This window comes from Amblyomma americanum, chromosome 6 (genome assembly GCF_052857255.1).
Source record: "Amblyomma americanum isolate KBUSLIRL-KWMA chromosome 6, ASM5285725v1, whole genome shotgun sequence".
Taxonomy (NCBI): domain Eukaryota; kingdom Metazoa; phylum Arthropoda; class Arachnida; order Ixodida; family Ixodidae; genus Amblyomma; species Amblyomma americanum.
Genome location: NC_135502.1, coordinates 34,127,866 through 34,140,737, shown reverse-complemented (window position 1 = coordinate 34,140,737; position 12,872 = coordinate 34,127,866). Strand labels below are relative to the sequence as shown.

General features: G+C 47.6%; 1 protein-coding gene across 2 annotated transcripts in view; it reads right to left on the bottom strand.

The window, feature by feature from the left end:
* Nucleotides 1–7,160, bottom strand: part of rols (zinc-RING finger and ankyrin repeat domain-containing protein rolling pebbles) — a 300,381-nt gene extending 293,221 nt beyond the window's left edge. The window contains exon 1 of one of the 2 annotated variants that reach the window (XM_077669033.1): nucleotides 6,422–7,160. In XM_077669033.1, the coding sequence (XP_077525159.1) occupies nucleotides 6,422–6,530 (109 nt within the window). In that variant the 5' untranslated portion in view covers nucleotides 6,531–7,160. The remainder of the gene's footprint in view (nucleotides 1–6,421) is intronic. The other variant, XM_077669036.1, reaches the window with a different exon arrangement.
* Between the last annotated feature and the right edge of the window lie 5,712 nt (nucleotides 7,161–12,872).

Genomic DNA, 12,872 nt, shown 5'->3' with positions numbered 1-12,872 from the left:
GTCGTGCACATAAATTCAGATTTGTAATAACTGCCAATTTTCTCCTTCCATTATACTGTGTTACCCCGAAACCCCTATTCAGTTGAGTTTCTGCTCTATCATGAGGATTTAGTTCGGATTCCCCGTTACGCCGTGCATTTTGTGATAACAAAGGGAGGTTACGTTGCAAACGTTTTTTTTTCCTGTTATTCGCCGTACTGGAAATCACCACCATTATCTGTGCTTAGAACAAGAAACTTCCCTTGGGAAAAGTGCAAACAAAAAATGGCTGCCGCATATCAGCCTCTCTTTTGAACATGGCTGCAACACAAGAAAGCGACCATATTTAGAAGCGCCGGTCTGAATCAATACAGCGGTGAGCAGCATCGACGGAAGAATTGACTAAAGTTCTTAGGAGGCGACCACGTTCGTGTCGGCCCATAGGAGAGAGAAAAAAGAAAATTACGACGAAAAATGCAATCCTCGCCGCCATATACGCTGCCCTACTTTCTTAACGCTCGAAGGAAAGATAAGTGGCCACAGTTTATAAGCGAATCAATAATATCTCCCGCTCTTTCTCGTAGAGATTTGGGAGAGCACACTGGGGGCAACGCCCTCTCGTCATAAACCAACGCTCCATCAGAACGAAAGTTATGAATTTATTTTTATTTTTCAGATCTAAATCTGTTGGACTTTATGAGACCCGCCCAACGTGTAGACGTAAAAGAAAAAAAAAAGTAAGTTAATAATGTATTTGCGGAGCTTTTTCTTTTTTTTTCTTCCTCTGGAAGTAGATATCCGGATTGCAACGGCGTCTATAAATATAAAGTAGACTGACACACGCTTAAAAGCATACGGTTCTACTGACGTTTCGACTGGAGACCGGTGTTCTTATATATATACGTATATATAAACGGAGTCAGTCTTTTGTCGAGCGTCTTCGTATGGCGACTACCAGTTGAAGGGTAGTGTTTACCCCTCTGCAGTGTTTTTAACGGAATCTACTGACTCGCAATCAATTCATCGCGTTCAGTGTGAAGTGACTGGATTGTTCTCGTAAAGTACAACACACAACAAAAAACAGCAAACAAGCGGGTAATTAGACAAGCGAGCATGCAGTATAATTTGAACCACTCATCTTAAGTGCCACCAAAATAAGATGAACGAAAATATCAGCAAAATGAAAGAAACAACACTGGATAAATCTACAAGTACAGCAACACAGGAGGCGGAATGCAGCTGTGGCATGGTGCCGTTTTTTCTCTGAGGCCATCTGACGTGGAGCGTGTGATGAGATGCCCGCAGAGAAAAAAAAACTACGTTAGGCGAGGAGTGCGCGTGGGTAGAAATCAACAAACAACAAACAATTTGCTTCACTCGTTGAATATCAAGACGGGGTGCAGTTTCCCTTTGGACACTCGCAACTTGGATAAAGGAGCTGTTTTCGTTGGGCGTCAAGGTGATTGTAGGTCCGCGCCCTAGCTGAGTGTGCGGACGCAGAGTACGGAGTCAAGTAGTGGCTGTTAGCAATGCCGAGTTAAGACAAATGCACTGGTCCACTCTAAAAATAATCACAATATGAGATATGTTTATATCACGCCAGCGTACCTCCAAGAACGCAAGGTAAAATGACACACCAAAAGTTCTATTCGAATTTCCTACACTCTTAACCACGTTTCACATCGGTTCCAGGCAGTAAGTTAACGCGGGAGGAGCTTTTAAAATGAAGTTTCACTCAAATACCGCGAACCGCGTTCAAGATAAAAAGTCGAGAAGATAAGTGAAACAACGTTTCACCTGAAATGAGAAAATTCTGTGCGGAACAGTGTCTCACATATGTGTATCTGGAACACCGTTCCACCAATATCCTAATGTGGAACCGCATTCCACTGCCTGCACCTACGCTATCTCTATTTAGTGCGAGCACAGCGCTAACAAGACTGCACAATTCGGATGCGCTTTTGTGCTCTGCTAGGCAGATAATGTGGAAGTTGGAACACATCTCTGCAGCGTCGCCTCCATATCGCTTGTTCACACCGGCGGTGCATACGAGACTCGCTTCGAGTAAATGGCGTCTCCGTAGCAAGTTTCTCCCCAAAACTTACACGTAGAGCTCTACCGTCCAGTAATAGTCTTATTTAGGCTGGCTGAGGGTGAAACATTTTGGAGTTTTCTGGTAAAACTAAACCCGGTCGAAGTCGTCGTCAATGTGGACCGTTCGCTGCATCACACAGCAGTCTGATACGCGGGCCAAAATATTCAGTCGACGGTGCTGCTATGGCACCCTACCACCTTTCATTCCTGCTCGAATTCACAACATGACTTAGTCACCCCCCTCCGCTCTCTTGTCATGGGGTTGTCTTCACTGGATTCATTTCTCTTGTAAACGCAACAGGAAAAGCAAGCCTACTTGTTGGCCTTTTCTTTTTGCGTGGCCCAGGGAATTAACATTCGAGCTGTCAGGCGAAATCAGATTTGGCCAGTAACACCAAGTTCCCCATGCACTCTGCAGTCGTCCCAAGAAAAGCTCTGCTAACACGGACACACAATGCTCAGGCGCACGCTCAGTTAAGCTGGCTATGACGAAGAAAAAGAGTGGCTAGCCCCGCATTTTCAAGCTATATACGCAAAGACTTGGCGCATATTACGAAAGAGCTAAAACCACGTGCGACGCCGACACGCTCTGTGCTCAAGCGGCATGGCGCCAGAATTCCCCCGGACCCTCGGACGGCCTGTCAGGGTACGGCGGCCATCACCGGCGCGGTCGGACACAGAGTGCAGCCGCCGCCAAGCCGAGCCCCTTCGCTCGCGGAGACCCGGGGCTCTGCGCTAGACGGGGTCTTCGACCCGGGAGCCCGCAGAGAGTTCGCCGGAATGCGCCGCCAGCAGTCCGTCTCGGCCGCCTATATTGAGCACTGCCGCCAGCCAGGAAGAAGTTCCCTAGACGTCACCACCCCAAGGAGCCCCCACTGGGCGCAGTGGAGATGTTCTCGCAAGAGTACGATCGAAACAAGACGAATCTTTGGCGCAGCCGCTCGTAGCCGGTGAGCTGGAGGATTGTGTATGTATACGAAGGGGAGAGGGGGAACTGAAACAATGAAGACGAGTGCGCCCTTCTTCAACAAGCTCCCTTCTCCTCTACCTTCATCTCCCCTCCTCCGCAATTTGAGCGTTGTTTGAAAAGTGACAGAAAATATATAGGCACTAGCAGGAAGTGGGAAAAGCGTTCGAGAGTGGAAGTAAGTGGCTGGGCGCCAAACAGTTCCAGGAATGCCCGGCATCCCACGTGGTTCCGGTCGTTAAAGTGTTATACTTGCGTGTCCGGCTTTGACGGGGGTGGAAGGGAGAGGGAAAAAAAGCGTTGTCTGCGGCAAAGGCGTTGCTATGCATCAACTTTTTCCGGGTCACATGTCTGCGTGTGCCTCCTTAGCGAAGAGTTGAAGAGGAGCGAGGTCTGCAGAGAATAGTTCGGCAGTTTGCTGCTGGCTGTTTATTGTTGGATACCTTGTGTTTTTCCTGATCTTGTAATTTCGCTCCGGGAGACTGCTCTCGCTTTTAAGTTTTCAACGCCTGCTATGCGCAGTTCGTGAGAGGTGCCTTGTCCTTATTTTGGTTAGTCTTACCTGGGCAGTGTCTTAATTAACGCTTCTATTTCTGGTGTGCGTACAGTAGATGCTCTCTTCTTACAGTATGCAATGCATCTCTAGCTCTCCTTTTTTTCTTGCATTTCAATCTTCAAGGAGCAAAAATGGCCCTGTTTGAGAACTGAATTCCGGGTCTCGGTACATAGTATCGCGTACGTTGAAACACCACATCTAGAATTTATACATCGTGATACGAAAAACCGCAACAGTAAGACTGATACAAAAAATAAAGAGCTTCATGTACACATTATGATAATCAAGATACAGATCAAAGCTAAAAAATCAAGGCAGATTCTGCATAGATTTGATATGCCGGTATGATGCTCCGTTTCATAGTATCAGATATGGTACGTCACTAATGAGCTTGGCCTGCTTTACTGACATCAAAATACTTCGCTCTTTTCTAACTTACGAGAGCCTTCGGAGAGTTGCCACAAAAACTACAATAGCAATGGAAATTAGTTCTAGACATCTGTAGTCAATTTCTAAATGCTTCTGTTATTGTTTCCCCACTGCACATGTGATTTCGCCTGCTGGCTACTTTCGTTGAGGTGGTGCAGATGGTAACAGAGGGCGTGTTCTCGTTGTGTATTTGGACTGAACCTAAAAATGCTTTCACGACAGCAGCGGTTGCTGCGCGCTCTGGGCACAGAAGAGCGTCGCATCTGGTTAGGTTAAATATTTTCGAACAAACTGCTTCCCATGAAGTCTTCATTCGACGAGCGAACCCGGAACGCAAGGAATGCAGTGTGGTTAACTTGTTTCATGTGAACGCTTACTGTTGATGAGGAGAAAAAAAATTTACAGGGGCACCTTATTGCAATATGTGTTGGTAGTGCGATATAATTAGAAGCTGCTGATGCCTTGACCGGAAATGACGTCCCTTCTGGTCTGGTGACGCAATTCCCTCCGGCCAATGGGCGAATTTTATGATCAATAACGCACTTTTGCCCCACGAGGCTTCTAATCCTATAGCACTAAACTTAAGAAACGGTGCGTTGACCGGACCTCCTCTATAAAGAATTGGTACCTTAAAAATAAACATTTTTTTTTCCCCTGAGTGCTCTGCGGCAAGCAACCTTGTGTTCCCCACCGAGAGGGAGACAGTTACTGCGCGTTCGCTTTCCTCAAGATCAATATTCTTTTTTTTTTACCCTTTTGTGGACGTGTCTACATTTTCGTAGGCGTCATTCTGCTTATGAGTTTTTTCATGTAGCAGGAAAGATAATGTCCCTACCCCACTATGAGGAAAAAGATAAGGACAGAAGGTCAAAACAGTTCGCAATGCAGTTGAACCTCGTTATAAAGAAGTTGAAGGGGCCCGCCAATTACTTCATTATAGTCGTAGCTTCGTTGTAGCGCGTGTTCACCGAGCTTTCAAGGGGAATCGTCATTCCTTCGTCTTACCCGTTATTTCTTTATAAACCATTTCGTTACTTGGACATTACAACGAGATTAAACCGTGGATTTTTATCATTAAGGAAACACAACTCGTGCTGGGACCTTCTAACATCTTACCGCGACAATATTGAAGATGCGTAAGAAATCACGGCTGGTTTTCACACCTCCTTGCTTTCTGGAATCAATAGTAACAGGCAAAAAAAAAAAAAGCGGAAACCTTACAAGGGGAAAGGTGACGCAACGACCTCGTACCGGTATTTCATGAGTCTGTAGAAAGTATGTATAGAAGCCACGTGTCGCAAGCAGTTTTTTTGTAAACGCTTGTTCGCACGTGAGTCGCGGCCCGCGGCGGAGGAGAGCCGTCGCGTGATGAAAGCACGAGCAGCGCTTGTTGAGGCAGACGCACCACATTTGCATTGCAGATGTTCCTCGAGGTTGGACATGGCCTCTGAGGTCGGAAGTACAACCTTATTTAGGGATCCCGCAGAGTGCAGACAACTCGCTTCAAGTACTATAGCATGTTCCTGACTTCTGAGCACCAAGCAAATCATTCGTGGGATTTTTTTTACCTCTCTTGTTTTTTATATCACTTAAGGCATGCTTTCGATACAAGCATGTAGTTTTGCCGTCGGGAAAATTTTCTACATACATGCATCTATATGTAAGCATGCTTGTCTACGTTTCGCCCTTAGTATACGCATATGCGCATGCGCACGGGTTTCGTACCTTTCCTCGATTTATTCTTCGTCCCTTCTACCAATAATAGACGCAACTTGTGACGTCATGACTGACAGCGAAACACGCAGTATTTCTCGCCGGCTAAGGCACATAATGTAGGGCTGGCAAGAGGAAAGGAAGTTAAAAATTGAATCGAAAAAAAAAAGCGTCTCGACCAGGAGTGCACCACCGCTGTCAAAGTGGTATAAGTAAGAGCACGCTATACAATCCGCAAAAAGACAGAGAATGAGGGTTGGTCCGTGGGACAATATCGGTTCAATAATACATGCTCCACGCTATTACCTCGCACAGGAATCGCTCCGACGGATACGGAGGATCAAGGAACTAGTCGACAATTCTCTACGGGCACTAATTCATGATGCTTCCTGAAGATCACAACGAAAGGCGACTTGCTGAAAAAGAGGATATGTAGCCACCCTCCTTGTATACGAATGATTTTCAAACAAGCTGCGGAACACTGTGAGCATCATAAAACCGGCGTAACACTAATGAAGTATTCGAGTCTTGGGACGACGGCCGCTTTGACTCATTGATAGCTTCGGGAACTTTCGCCTCTTTGGAAGTAAATCAAAAGGAGAGGGGCGAAAAGTGATCAAGTGAAACAGATAAAAAGCCTCAGAGGGAAGGCAACAAACGAGACTCTAGAGCAGCTCACTCACTCTTTTTGCCTTTCCAAAGTCTCCGTAGCGGCTGCAAGATGTCGATTCCGTGGAAATTCCACAGCACCGTGGAGGCGGCGAACAGCACGAGGCACTTCTGGGAAACCATTGCGGACGGGTCGTCAGTCCGGCTCTCGCTTCCTCAGATCACCGTGCTCCCTCGTCGCGTTGCAACGTCAGGCCGCTGACTTCGCCTCCGCCATTGCGATTAAGGGCGACTAAGAAGAACGTCCGTCGAAGCAGAAGTCGTTTTCAACAGTCGCGTTGTTGGATCGTCGTCGATGCTGGACGTCGCCGAAATCCACGCGTCGTCCAGGGAAAAAAAAAACAAAGAAAACTTGCGTCAGAACAATGGGAAAGTCGACACAACGTGTTCCGTGAAGCGGTCTCGCACTCGAGCAGTCGAGTGGAGTGGTCGTCGTTGATGTCGTCGTCGTCTTCGACGTAGCGTGAGGCGTGAGTTCGGTAATGCGAAGAAGGTTCGATGAGCGAGCGAGTGGTCGATGATTCGTATGCGTGATTCGTATGCGTGAGAGAGAAAAAAACAAACAACACGACTAGAGCGATCGGGTTAGTTTCGTTATCGCTTAGGAAAGTTATTCGATGATGAAAAGTTATATAAAAGAAGACTAAATTAAAGGAAAAAAAAACAGTGCCCAAGTCTGTCAAACTCAAAGCGCCACTTTTCTCGACGCGAGGAGAAAACGCGAGGCGCGGTTTGAGCCCGTCCCGGCGCTCTGGGCGCGAGCCGCGGTTCACGGCTGTTCTTATATACGCTCTCAGGAGGCGGCTAAAAATGCTCTCCACTTGCGGGTCGTCGACGCCGGGCCCAGAAGCCGCGCCCGACGGTAGTCTGGGCACTTCCTGTTTCGGAGTCTCTCCTCTCGCCGCGCCAACCCTTTCGCCCGGAACTTTCTTTTCCGTTCACTTCCTGTTTGTTTGTTTTTCCCCTCATCTGTCGTTCTCACCCTCGGTCTTCTGAAATTTACAATCAATGCGTGGACCCGTTTCGTTTTGAGCCTTCCTGGCTTCCATCCTCCCTCAGCATTGCAGTGCTGTCAGCACTTACCGGCGCTTGTGGTACATTGTGGCCGACGCAGGGTTTGCAGCCAACTGCTGTTCGATTTGTTCTGAAATGATCCCGTGTTTTCAAGCCGCGTGTTGAGAGCGAGCTTGCTTTTTTGTTTTCTTGAGTTCTTCTGCTTGAAATTCGCGTCCACGTTGAGAGATTTATGCTGTACGACGCTTTAAATAGGGCAACTGTGTTTTTCTGTCGAGACAACAAGGCTTAACGATAGTTGTTGATCTTCTCCCTGGTAATCTTAGTTCAGAAGGCCTTCAAGGTTCAAGGTTCGTTTATTACATGTTTATGGTACAAGGTTAGAGAAAAACATTGGAATACAGAAGGAGGTCCCAAAGTCAGAGACTGTGGACGGGACCTCCTGTAAGAACAATTGTAAAAATGAGTTACAGACAGCAGATGCAAAAAAAAAATTAAAGTTTTTGGCATCATAAATGAGCCGTGAGTGAAATATGAGAAATGATGCAAACCCTTATTTGAATGAAAAATAATTACACACCGAATATCATACAGACCAATGCAAAAGACAACTCATTGAATAATATAAATGGCAAAACTAGTACCATATACCAAGTAAAATACTATTAGGGGGATTGTATTGTAGCCCATGTGCGATTGTAGCCCATGTGCGATTTTACAGGGCTTTTTCTGCGGAATTGCCTCTCGTAGGTAGATAAAACTTTATAAGTTGGCCGCCACGTGTTGTTTTCCACGCCTCGTTTTGTTTTTGGCTTTGTCTGTCCAAGTATCATGCGCTGGCTACTCACAGAACGTTATTCCGCAAGAAGTTCGTTAAGACGTCGTCTTCTGTGTCCTGCAGTGGTCATTGCTACCTGCAACAAAATTGAATCGATGGGATTTCATGAAGAAGTAATTACTCCCTTGTGGTGAAAATCGATCGGTCTTTCTGAGAGAGAACAAGGAGCCATTTTCATTACGGCGTGGGCGCCTGTTGATACTGCCTGTTGTAAGCTGCTACAAAACGTAAAGCACAATGCTGCCCCCCCCCCCCCCCCCCTGACTCCGTGACGATTAGGTCATTTTGACCACTATAGTAAACAAGTGCACTGGACAAAAGGTAAACAAAGATATCTCTGAAATGAAACCATTATAGTTCAAGGCTCTGCATCATACAAAGTTGCATTTCCTGTACCTACAAGGGGATGAAGTCCGGATCAAATTTCTCCTGTCTTTCTCCTTCCTGTGACACGTTCACTGAAAGTTGATCGATTTCGTTAGCTCCGTTTCCTGCTACGACCAGACAGGGAGTACTGTTCAACTTTGTTCAGCCACTTTTCTGGTGCGCGAAAGTCGATTAGCTAATTTGTTTAGCCACCGCAACAATGTTTACGAAAAGCGCCTGATGGCATGTGACGGGGGCCGCTGGGGAACCCGCGAAAGAGCTTTCAGTTTCTCTCTCTTCGCTTCCCACGTCACGTGCTCTGCCACGCGCGGCAACTGATTTACAATCCCTTTGGAGAGAGCACGGCAGTTCCCCTTTGCTCGCTGCAGTCGCAGAGATAAAGGAGCCGAAGCCAGACGGCGCGAGAGTGGAGACAATAAGCAAATGAAGAAGAGGAAAGAAAAGAAGAGAGAAAGAAGGCTGACTCACGCACAGAAAGAAACGCCCGCCTCCCCTCTTCCTCTCAGAGGTCTCTGCGTGGCTATTTCGGCCTCAAAGTACGACTGAAGAAGGCAGTCCGCGTTGACGCACAGGGTCGTGCTTTGTATGCAGCGAGCGCGCAAGGCGAGTCGGTTTTGTTGTTCGCTCCACCGGTTGCCGGGCCCGGTTTTTTTTTCCCCATTTCCCTCTGTGTCCACCCATTCGCCCATGTTTCCGAGTGCACGCTCAGTTATTGCACTATTTTGTTTTTATTTCTCACTTATCACGCCCCGCATAAATCTACTGAATTGTACAGAACCACGTCTTCCAAGAAAGTCGTGCTTCTTGCTCTTTCCTTGAATACGCGTGAACTTGTAGTCTAACTGATTCACGCGCTCGGTAGGCTTGCGAGATGACCCTCCAAACGATGGTAAGTAACGACTTTGTTTTGGCGCGCCGAGCTAACGCGGGTTGCGGGACGCGCCGTAGTGTGGTAAAGCCCGTCAAACTTCGTGCTTGGCCCATGGCTGACATCGATCACCTGGGTTTGGTTAGCGTGCTTCCAATCTGTAGTCCACTGATGTTTTGACATTTCATATAGTATACGGCCGCCCGGTAGAGAATTAAAACCTAAGAAGACATGCTCAGCACCAGGGTACATATCTACTGAGACACTGTAGCTGGTATCAGAGACCCCCGTGACACTGAGTAATTAGGTGCCTGCCCTTATCAGAACTTACTTCACTGGCTTCCTGGCGGCATTCAAACTATACGCTACCGCAGCTCAGTTCAAGCAAGTTTTGTGCTAATAAAGACCTGCGTAGCCATTCATTTACTCTACTGGGGACATGAAGGTCGCTACAACATTGTATTTGAAATTAAAACATAGCTTTTTTTTAAACAGTATGGTAACACAAGCGCTGAATATGCACAGATGGAGGTTTCAAGGCACCGCGAACAAGGCTTGAGTGCAAGTGTACGTCTTTTTCGTTCTGACCCGTAGGCGCTGTTACATCCTGTCCGTGGCTTTATGAGCTCGTAGCATAGAAAAAAAAGAAAGAATAGGATTACTTCATGATATAATGGCACATCACAAAAAAGAAGGCAAAGAACAACAAAGTGGAACGTCAGCTGCGATTCAACAAGACCATCCTTGCTTTTTTTTTTTTTGAGCTGTTAACGCGAAGGTCCCCGACTTACGATGTGGAGCGTCGTTGGCCACGAGCGTCCGCGATCGCCTCCGAAAAAAGAAACGCCATCGTGACAAACTCGTGCATGACAGCAGCATTCAAAGTGAATTCTACTATTGAAGAAACACAAAGTGGACCAGATATAGCTGATCATCCACATCACCGTGCACGGATGTGATCACGATTAATTCTTTTTTTTTAATGTTGTAAATGCGTCATTTTGTTCTCCTTCTTGACGTAACCCCTTCTCGAAAGGAAGCGAATAAAAAAAAAACTTAAACTGAGGTTATAGATAGTAATAAAGCTACGTTGGTCTAGATCGGGTTGGGTGCTTCCACATAACCAAGTAAGCGAGGCCCTCGCTCTGTGCAGATCCGGTGCACTGTCACTACTAACGCCGCTATAAACAGGACATTTATTATCCAAACTGGCGTCGTAAATTAAGCGTGCCTGGCATTTACGCATGTAAACGCAGAAAAGACAATACGATAAAAGTACCTAAATACTTCAGCATCGTCGTTTTCTTGCTTGTTTTTTCTCCCCACGCTCCAAGCTTCAGTAAAGGAAAAAGCAATCCGGAAAGAAAGAGAACCCACCATAACTCGACGAGCTTTACACGTGAACTCGATGCTGGCGCAAATCCATTAAAGCGGTTTTAGACGCAGATACTCAAACTTATTTTGAGAGTCGCTGATCGCCTCTCCCGGTTTACAGATTTCAATTCGACGTCCTGCACGATGAACAACCTGTCCTTTCATCACGAACAGAATGGCCGCGTCGCCTAAATTACGTTTTATTGCCTGTATAGGATATCGGACCACGCTGTCCATCTGATATCCGCCGTCTAGAAAGCCGTGTAAAGGGAGTCGCCGACATGTCCGCTCTACAAAGGATATGATGTCGCGATAAGCCCGTTGTAGCTTCAGGACATGTAAGGCCGGCGATCCGCTTAGCGCGTCCTTTCAGTGCGATTGGCTAAAACATAAGCAGCTACGGCGCGCCGTCTAGCCTTCTTGCGTCTCAACGACGTTTTACCCCTGGGCGTCGGCGAGTAAACAGGCGAAATGGAGGGAAATGGAAGTGGAAAGGGAGGAGACGACGGCGCTGCAGGGACGTTGCAGGCATAGTACGAAGCGGGGAAGAAAACTTCAGGGGAGCAAACAGGAGTGGAGGTGAACGCGACCACGCAGTGCAGGCAAACCTAGCGGCGCCAGTGGAAGGAAGAACCTCGCAGCAACGACATCGGACGGAGAGGAAGCGCCCATTTATCGGCGCGTTTGACGCAATGATTGCGCGTCCACCCACGGCCTTACGTGACCCGCGTGGAGAACGAGGAACCGGCCACTGGCTGCCGCTTTCTCCCTCAACCGTGGACCGTGCCGCGGGGCTCCCGGGGAAGAAAGTGGTTGGTAGCGGCGGCACCTCTTCCCTTCCCCTCCTTACTGTCAGACTCCGACACACTCTCTCTCCTATTCCTCCTTTCACTCAACGGTCTCGACTGAACGCACTCCTCTCCATTCCATTTCACACTCACGTTTCCAATGCACGCGCACTGTTGAGAATGTTTACTCATGGGCGTCGAGAGAAAGGCATGAAGAACTGCAGCCAACACCGGTAGAGAGAGAGGGAGAGTCTAGGTGGTTTTGGTGTAACCCACGGACCCGCCGCGGTGGCTCAGTGGTTAGGGCGCTCGACTACTGATCCGGAGTTCCTGGGTTCCAACCCGACCGCGGCGGCTGCGTTTTTATGGAGGCAAAACGCTAAGGCGCCCGTGTGCTGTGCGATGTCAGTGCACGTTAAAGATCCCCAGGTGGTCGAAATTATTCCGGAGCCCTCCACTACGGCACCTCTCCTTCCTTTCTTCTTTCACTCCCTCCTTTATCCCTTTTCTTACGGCGCGGTTCAGGTGTCCAACGATATATGAGACAGATACTGCGCCATTTCCTTTCCCCAAAAAAACCAACCAACCCACGGAAATCCGCACTGCTGCTGCTTTTGCATTCTATCGCAGACTCACGATTCCAGTGCACACCTGATATTTACTGTTTACAAATAAGTGTCCAGAGGAAGCGCAAGAATTGTAGCCAACATCAAAGAGAGAGAGAGAGAGATAGATAGTCTCTGTGGTTTTGAAGTAGCCCAAGGAAATCCACACTGCTGCTGATTTTCCATTCTACTTCAGACTCATGTTTCCAATGCACGCGCTGTTTACTGTTTACTCATGGGCTTTCAGAGGAAGGGAGCAAGAAGTGTAGCCAACATCCCCTAGAGAGAGAGAGGAACAGAGCGAATGTGTGTGTCTAGGTGGTTTTGGAGTAGCCCAGCAAATCCGCGCTGCTGCCGCTGCTTTTACGTTCCAACTCAGACTCACGTTTACAAAACACGAGCCCTGTTGACTGTTTACTACTTAAAGGTGTTGAGAGGAAGGGAGCAAAAAGTGTAGCCAACACCTCGTAGAGAGAGAGAGAGAGAAAGTGCGCGCCTACGTGGTTTTGGTGGAGACAAGGAAAATCCGCATTGCTGCTTTCGTACACTTCAGCCTGCAAGGTGCGCTTCGTACGCTCTGAGCGACGGTGC